General features: G+C 34.4%; 1 protein-coding gene across 2 annotated transcripts; it reads right to left on the bottom strand.

Moving 5' to 3' along the window:
- Window positions 1-226: 226 nt before the first annotated feature.
- LOC114257370 (short-chain dehydrogenase TIC 32, chloroplastic) lies at window positions 227-8,778 on the bottom strand. 2 transcript variants are annotated; one of them, XM_082896123.1, is made up of 9 exons: window positions 8,590-8,778; window positions 8,323-8,433; window positions 5,203-5,434; window positions 5,022-5,101; window positions 4,030-4,183; window positions 2,822-2,900; window positions 1,491-1,575; window positions 1,026-1,072; window positions 227-636 (listed from the first exon to the last, which is right to left on the bottom strand). In XM_082896123.1, exons 2-9 carry the CDS (start codon window positions 8,426-8,428, stop codon window positions 472-474), a joined length of 948 nt encoding a protein of 315 aa, XP_082752249.1. In that variant the 5' UTR covers window positions 8,429-8,433; window positions 8,590-8,778; the 3' UTR covers window positions 227-471. The 2 variants fall into 2 exon arrangements, with proteins under 2 accessions (XP_082752249.1, XP_082752250.1); XM_082896124.1 differs by having other exon boundaries at window positions 8,323-8,453; window positions 8,590-8,704.
- Between the last annotated feature and the right edge of the window lie 208 nt (window positions 8,779-8,986).

The following is an 8,986-nucleotide window of genomic DNA, read 5'->3' as shown; positions in this document are numbered from 1 at the left end:
TTGAACAAAAAAAAAAGGAACAAATAATCATATATTCTTTTGTTATTGAGAAGTCCTCTATATAGAATGAATCTACTAGATAATTTTTTTTACAATAGTCCATTTGTGTTGATTAAATTTACAAATTTATAATTATTATTGTAAAAACATGCACATTTTTTCTAATTGTCGAGCTGGATTAAAAGAATAAAACTATTTACATAGAAAACCATTCACAAACAAGACGTAAAAAGGTGAGCTCTATCCTCTTATACTTTGTATATAAACTATTTAGCTTCCATCCAGCATGTCTATCAAGTTGATTATGAGAAAAGATTACAGCATGTACTGAACTTATGTCAAAAGCTCACAACATTAAATTCCATAAAATTACAGCTATTCAAAGTAGGTCTGTCACACAATAGGGTTTCATAACACTTAAAACTTAGGACAAAATGCTTTCATTCTACACAAATCAATTCAACAAAAGCATCACTTAGGATCAGTCAAGCTCAAGCTGAAATCCCACAATTTCTTCGCCAAATCGGCATCTTTGGCCTGAGCGGTCGGTTTGGCTATGTTACTATCCGAAAAATACTCCCCCGTCACCCCCTTGACTTGCGGATGCAATGCCACATAGCATGTAGTTGCCGCCCCCTACAACCACAACCGTCAAAATTAATTACCATACCGTGTCATAGAAATACCCTATATAAAAAAAAGGTTGACCATGTTTCCTCGTCAAGTGAAGCCATCAAGATATTTGTACGTGCTAATTTTTCATAAACAAAAACAAAGAGAAGTTAGGAAACACCTACATTTTCATTTTTGTGCGAATATAGTTTTCAAAAGTTCAGAAAACAATTAAGAAGTGTTTCCTACAAAATGGGTGTACTCAAAAAACTTTCCTGAAAACAATTTGGGCAACAACTTTTTTTGTGTCAGCTTTTGTTTTTCTGTTTTCCACAACAGAAAACTAGAAAACAAAATTATGTTCAAAGAAATACTGTTGTGCGTCTTAAATATAAAAAAGACAGAGAACAAACCTGCGCAGTGTTTTTCAGCACATATTTACCAACCAGATTAACTAAGCCTGCAACAGACAAGAACCAAAGCAGTAATATCAGTCTAAAAACCATGATGAACCTTATGAGACAATTAAGTTTCAACTATCCATGTCTTATTTTGTTTTAAAAGACCTATCAAATTTGTAACCATACTTCACGAACAGAACTCTTCCGGTACAGTTTTATATTTTGCAAAATATCCCAGGTAAAATATCAAATAAAATGGCACACAATCTACATACTTCAATTAAAAATAAAAATAAAAATTGTCTACCAAGATTTTTGTACTGATCCAAAACAGGCATCACTGCAGCTTCTTCTTTTCTTTTTCTTTTTGTCTTTTTTTTTAAATGCAAGCAAACCACTACCAATCCAATAAATTGGAATATGCACAAATATACTTTAAGAACATAGCTATATGAATTTCAAGGCTCGGAGGTTTACCATCAAGAAAGCCGTGGTGACGCAGAAGGTTGGTGGCAATGGCTCCAGGATGAAGTGAATTAGCAGTTATCTCCACCCCTTCTTCCTGGTTAATTATACAGAAGACAACCCAACATGCCATTTAAATGTTCAGCCCAGCATATTATTACAAAAATAATTAAATAATGAAGCAAAGGTACAAGTGACTATTCTCACAGAGTCATGACCAACTGATTGTACCTATCACGAATTTTGAGTTGTAACAATACATGAACTCTCTATTGTTAAAATATATCCAATAAGTCTATGAACACAGAATTGGAGCCAGAACCAATGACCAACTGATTGTACCTATCACGAATTTTGAGTTGTAACAATACATGAACTCTCTATTGTTAAAATATATCCAATAAGTCTATGAACACAGAATTGGAGCCAGAACCAAAAAAACAAATGGAAGGATAAGATTTTTGAAAAGTGGCTCCACCATCAAATCTTGTCCATTTATGCGCTTTTTGTGTCCAGTTTTGTGTTCAGTTTTTGTGTTACTGGCATTGTTGTAATTCTTTACTAAAGATGATGTAACTGACCAGAGTCTGTGTATCTCACTAGACTATCACAGGTTCGTCTCCCCTCTACCCCTGCTCCATTGTACCAAAAAAAAAACTCTGTACTCCCATAAAAAAACAATGTTGTGTGACGTAATCATCTCTGCTTCTAATAGTTACTAGGTTCACATAGTTTTGCAGCCTATGGCTATTGTCCTTCTGAACCACTAAATCTCTCCAAATGGTACAATTCAAACTAGTGATCCAACAAAGTCATTATCTCTCATTAACTAGAAATCGATCAAGTGTTAAAAAAAAAATTCAAAAAAAGGTTCCTTTAAGTAAAGGTTCTCATTTTTCTTCACTGGAAATATCTAGAAATGCGTGCATCATGGCCAAGGTCTTAAGAAATTGCTTAAGTGGACAATGTAAGATATGCAGACCCAAACGTGGATGAGCATTGAAAGACCGAATGTTTTAAATAAGTAATGCACAGAAATATCTTATTAGATTCACAATTTCATTATAGCATGACATTTTAAAACTGCTGTCCCTTAGCAGTGAAGAAAACAATTGTGTGAAAACCAGTGAATTTGGTTGTATTAAAGTTTTGATTGGAAAGGTAAATAACATGGTAAGGCTTTGGCAGGCACTGGCACAAAACGAGCACTAAGGCAAGGCCTTTAGGCACTAGGACTGCAAAGAACGAAGCTTAATTACCGGTGCAGAACAAGACCCTAAAAGAGGTATAACTTGCGATAAAAAACAACCATCTTAATATCAACCTCTTGATTAGTAGATTACCTTTAAGCGCCTTGCCAGCTCATTAGCATGCAATATGTTAGCAAGCTTTGATTGCCCATAAGCATATATGGTGTTGAAACTGAAAATTACAAAAGTAAAACAAGGAAATTATTGTTCGTTGGGTGAACTTTATGTAATCTAATAAGCACCTCAATTTGTGAAGAAACAAAACGTACTAGTTCATTTCGATAAATACTAGGGGTGAGCAGCGGATATACCGATCCATCAAAACCGACCGAACCGAACCGATCCGCCGCATTTTGGACGGATGCGTGATGACGAGCGGACGATTGCGGATTGATTTTCTCCAATCCGCCAATTTAGCGGACGGATGGCGGATTTGAGATTTATTTGGCCGCAACCGAACCGCCAAACCGCCAAACCACGAGCACCCCTAGTAATTTATAAGATTTTGTGTTTTCAATTTGTTTAAATATTATGTTTGTGTTTTCAATTGAAAAAGAGTTTAAATATTCTGTTGAAAAAAAATTTTCAACTTGAATATATTTTTTGAATTGAAAAAAATAAACGTATTATTTATCTATATTTTTTGGTTTTTAAATCTAAATCTAAAAATAATAAATAGAAAATATGATATATGCTGATTGGTTTTTGTTTTCAAAAATATATATAGATGTAACAATACAGAGACATACAATCTCTACTACTGTTCTTTCATGGTTTTGGTGGTTTGAATTATTATTATATTTTAAGAACCACAGATTGTAATACTTTATGTGGATGAATCATGCTGTGATTATAATATGTGGATGAGGCATGCAGTGATCATGATATTTTAAAGTTTTAAACTTTCTTTCTTTAGATGAGGCATACAGTGATTGCAATACTTTTTTAAGTCATTGACTGTAATACTTTCTTTCTTTCTTTTTTTTCTTTTTTTTTGAGAAAGTGCACAAGTTGAATTATGTTGAAAATTTATAAAATTTTAAACCGCCAAACCGATTCGCATCCATCCGCCAAACCGCCAATCAGCTCAATCCACATCCGCCGGATTGGCGGACGGATGCAGATTGATTTTCTCCAATCCGCCAATCTGGCGGACGGATAGCGGATTGGAGGTTCCGTGGCCGCAACCGACCCACGCCCACCCCTAATAAATACAAAAAAAAAAAAAAAAAGAAGGAATAGAAAGAAAGAAAGAAAAAGAAGAAGAAGAAGAAGAAGAAGAAGAGGATGTTATTTATTACCTAGATTCATCATTGATTTTATCAAATCGAACTCCTTCACTGTATGCAAACCGATGACCCTCTGATGAGACATTAACAATCCTTCCTTCTTTGTGGCTTACACGTGCTGTATTTTTCATGGTCTCCAACAAAAGATTTGTCAAAAGAAAATGACCTGCACAAAGGTAACATAAATCTCTTACACATGCAGTTTTGCACAGTTGCTTTATGCATTTTAATGATAGAGTAGTGGAACCCAGAGAAAGTAAATATATTTCAAGAGAACAGAGCATACATGGGAAGGAGCTTTAAGAAAATTACCATCACAAATGTAAATAAGACTAGTTGGTCATTTCCCATTTGAAATAAACTGCGACTATAATCTACAAATCCTCTTCAACGAAAGGAAAAGAACAAATATGAAGCAAAATTAAGAAAGTAGACTATTTTCAGTTTCTACGGCAGGTCAATTGATAGAATTCTAACCATTTTAATCGACATTAGACCTCAAAACCAAAACCAAACAAATGGGAAAGTACATAAATAAATAAATCAAATCAATTGGAAGTTACATTTTCAGTAATTATGTAGGCTGTAGTAATTATTTGAAGGCTTGAGAGAACAAAGGAAATATTCTCCGAACACTAATCATATTCAATGGCAGATATGGAAAGAATGAAGATAGAGGATCTTCTTCCATGTCATGTTCAAAGTTAGATTAACATGACTGTTTTAGAATCCCCGACTTTCTTGGAATTTGACTCTTATGTTTCCATAAAGATAAAACATCAGTTAACCTTGATAACCTAGTAAAAACTAATGTTTGGGCATCAATATATCTAATCAATAACAATTGCTAAAATGAATCTAGTTTGGAACTCCAATCTTTCTAGTTTCCATGGAAAAATTACAGAAAATGGACAATTGCTGTAACTGAATCTTCCAATGTTCGTAACCATTTAGCACACATGGTTGATGTAACATCAAATATTCAAATGATTGATGCAACTTACCTATATGATTAGTTCCAAACTGCAGTTCAATTTTGTCTTGGGTAAGCATGAAAGGAGGAGCCATAACCCCTGCATTGTTGCTTCCAAAAACAAAGAAAATATATCACACCTCATATCCATAAGAAGTTAATGTATTTTTATACATTTAACATATTCAATTGCCTCATTAATTTTTTCTTACATGAGAAGGTTCAGAGGAAGATCCGTGGACTTGTATTCTGATGCAAATTTCCTTACCGACACCATTGAGCTGAGATCTAACTCCATAACATCGATTTTAGCATTGGGGTTTTCCTTTAGTATTGCATCCTTGACTTTTCTACCAGCATCTGTATTTCTTACTGCCATAACTACATGTACACCATGCATGGCGAGGACACGTGCAGTCTCTGTGCCAATACCGCTTGATGCACCTGAAATTAGACAGAGTATAAGCAATAAGATATCCAATATCCCAAATTTCACTACGTTCCGAAGTCAACATCAGAGGAAATGATCTTAATCATGCCAAGTGCCAACATGTGATTACCAAAAGTAACAACAAAACTCAAAAATGCTTTTGAAATACAAGTTTCAGAAAGAACAAAAATATGAACAGGGAAAAGGCAAAGAAAGATACAATTGGAAGGACCCTGACTGATTAACCAAAAATAAACAATACATTCCAAATTTTAACCTGACATGGAATAAAGTTCTATCTAATAATGAATACATGAAGCCTCAAAAAGGACCCCAGAAGAAAGATGGAAATTAGCCATACCCAAGAAAACCATTTGTACAAAGTCACCGAATTCCCATAGAAGTTAAGATTGGTACTTCACTCAAGACTCAACAAATCATTTCATGGATTCACTTTTCGATATTGGCCAAATCTTTTCATAAGCACACTTAGCTCTTGGCTATCACTAGTCTCCAAATTTAAAGATTTTGGGCAATGTAAAAATCTTGACATTCCCCATGTGAAAACCGCAACCAACATTTTTATGTTAAACATAACGCTAAAAAAAAAAATTTAACAAGTTTATCTGACTATAATTATATAAATAAAACACAAGATCCACCCATGAAAATTACCATACTGGACCAGATGAGGCCACCAATCGCCATCAGATGAACACTATTTAAACTGCCACCAACTTTAGCTACAAAAACTACAATTACTCACAGAATTCAAACGAAACAAGAATTATGAGTGTAAATAAGGAGTTCCCATCTATAACAACCAATTCCTAGAACATCCCAGTTGCAGAAGTGAGCAAAATTAGAATCTTTTTATCTATTCATCACTTTCACTTCGCAGATTGTCAACATGATTAAGAAATTGAAGTTGGTAACCCAACACGGAGGTCCTATTTGGTAACGTTTATGTTTATATTTACCAAAAACTTGAAACTATAAACAAAATTTTTATGGTGTCCATTTTCATTTTCAAAAACTTGTAAATAATATAAAAAATTGTTTTAAATCCTTGTAAGTTTTTTTAAGAAGATTAAAATCCTTGCAAGTTGTAACCACAAAAAAGCTTATTTCATTTGTTTTTCCTTCTCCCACCCCCTCCAACCACCACCTACTACTCATCACATCACTACCTCCGGCCAATGTCGCTGGTGACCTCTGGCAACCACCTTTGATCACAGCCAGCCACCTCCCATCGGCGGCAACCACCTTTGACCACCACCTCCAGCAGCCAGCCTCCCTGTGACCAGCAAGAGCAACCAACACCGGCCACCATCCCTAACCGTCAACAACAACCTTCAACCACCACCTTCAGTCACCGCCAAGGTTCTGAAAAGCGGTTACGGTCGTCGTAACAGTGGCGGTGATGCGGTTGCGGTTGGGAGGTGTAAAGGCTGTAGTGTAACGATTGCGGTAACCGAAACCGTGAATTTTTTTATTTTTCGCACAATTTGAAAAAAAACTTACCGATACGCATATTTTTTTTCCATGATCATATTTATTGGGTTAAAAATAAATATTGATCAATTTTTGTAAATTTTTAAGTATGATCCAATATATTTCATATTTTTAAATCACTATAAACTGAGTTTTTTACATTTTATTTTAATAATTAATGACTTTATATTTTACAAAAAAATTAATTATTAACTATTATATATAAGATAAATAATGACAAAAGTAAGAGAATAAATAAGAACCTAAATATATATATATATATACATATTTTAACCAAGCCAAATAGATAATGACCACACTTATTATTATTATTATTTTCAAACAATATATAGATAGACCCACACAAATAAAATGATTTAGTGGTAGCAGCTGAATAGAATAGCATAGGTCTTATAGTTTTAACAAATCAATAACATGTTCTTCATCTTCCCTCTTCTCTCTCTCTCTCTATCTCTTGCTCCTCTATTTTCTATCTTTATCTTCCCTCTTCTCTCTATCCCTCTTCCCCCATTTTCAGCTCTTTTTTGTGTGTTTTTTTCGAAAAAAACAGTTTGGAACCGTTACGTAACGGTGCGTAACAGGCTGTTATGGCTGTTACGGCACCGTTACAACCGCTACGGCCGACACACCTGTGAATCTCAATCACACTGCAAAAGCGGCTGTAACGGGTGGCGGTAACCGCGGTAACCGCCAAAAGCGGCGTTACGTAACGGTTGCGACCGCTTTTTAAAACCTTGGTCACCGCCAACCACCTCCCACCGGCAACAACCATCTCTTGTTGGTCACCACCTCTGTCCACAATTTCTGACCATCAACTCGACAACTACTTTCGGCCACCACCATCCCCAGTCACCCCTCTCACATGTTTTCAAAATACATGTGCCTACTGGTTTTTATTTTCTTTTTTAACAAAAATAAATAAAAACACGTTTCATGTTTAAACGAAAAATAGTAAACTGCAAACAATACTAAACGGGCACCTCACCATCATTATCAAATAAACCCCAAATTGAACAGCTTACTAAATTTAGCCATAATAACTACAATTCCTCACAGAATTTTAAAAAAAAAACAATAATTACGGGTACAAATATGAAATTCCCATATACAGCACAGCAACCAAATCCCACAACAAACCAGTTGCAGAAATGCTCAAAATTAGAATCCTTTTATACCATCACTTCACAGATTAATAACATGATTAGGAGAATTTGATGTTTGTAACCCCCCAAACTAATCAATCTATAACATAGTTTTCCACACTGATTAAGATAGACATCATGTGATTTCTGATCATTGCTATCAGAAACATAAAACAGATCACAATTAACAACTAGCCATCAAAGAAACTAAACAATCAAAGAGACCCATATGAGAAAAACAAGACCTGTAACGATAGCAGTGAGTCCAGTTCCATCAATTCCTTTGGTAACTTCCTCGGCTGTAGAATTGGCTGAGAACCCAGATGGGCCTTTTCTTCCAAAAATCCACATTTGCTCTGAGATTGACAGCAAAAACCTAAACAAAGTCAAACAGTGGCTCTACTTACAAAACCAGTGTAGTAATAATAGACTAACAATACTATTAGTATATTCCCCAATGAGATACATATACATAGAATTCGATAGTATAAGCTTAGGTGAGGTGCTTTAACCTTTGTTTGTTGTCCAAGGGGAAGAAGAGACACCGGACTTGTGAGAAACGATGGCTAATTTGACTGCTAAATCATCCGACGAGAATTTAGTTATTTTAGTTGATTTTTTTTTATTATTTTAATTTGATTAAAAAATTTATATTTAGAAAATTAGCTGGTTTTTTTTATTATAATTAATTTAATGATTATGAGAGAAAAAATACATTAATTATAATTTAAATGTAATATTTTATCTTATTATTAACTATTTTAACCTATTTTACATTTTATTAACCTTTAACCTTCTTTCCAAACAATTAGCAAATTTTTTGTTGATAAAATTTTGAAATCTAAAATTAGATACAACACAATAAGAGGTAGGAATTGGGAATGTTGCTACGCAGCTCGTGCAGTAGTG

The sequence above is a fragment of the Camellia sinensis genome, chromosome 11, assembly GCF_055761805.1.
Source record: "Camellia sinensis isolate YWXY chromosome 11, ASM5576180v1, whole genome shotgun sequence".
Lineage (NCBI taxonomy): Eukaryota > Viridiplantae > Streptophyta > Magnoliopsida > Ericales > Theaceae > Camellia > Camellia sinensis.
Note: the sequence above shows the minus strand (reverse complement) of the source record. Positions and strands in the feature narration are given on the sequence as shown.

Coding starts and splice junctions, on each gene's coding strand:
- LOC114257370 (XM_082896123.1), bottom strand. CDS start 8,428: ATGTGGATTTTTGGAAGAAAAGGCCCATCTGGGTTCTCAGCCAATTCT. Junction 1,576..2,821: donor AGCTGGCAAGGCGCTTAAAG/GTAATCTACTAA, acceptor ATAATTAACCAG/GAAGAAGGGGTGGAGATAAC. Junction 1,073..1,490: donor TCACCACGGCTTTCTTGATG/GTAAACCTCCGA, acceptor TGTCTGTTGCAG/GCTTAGTTAATCTGGTTGGT.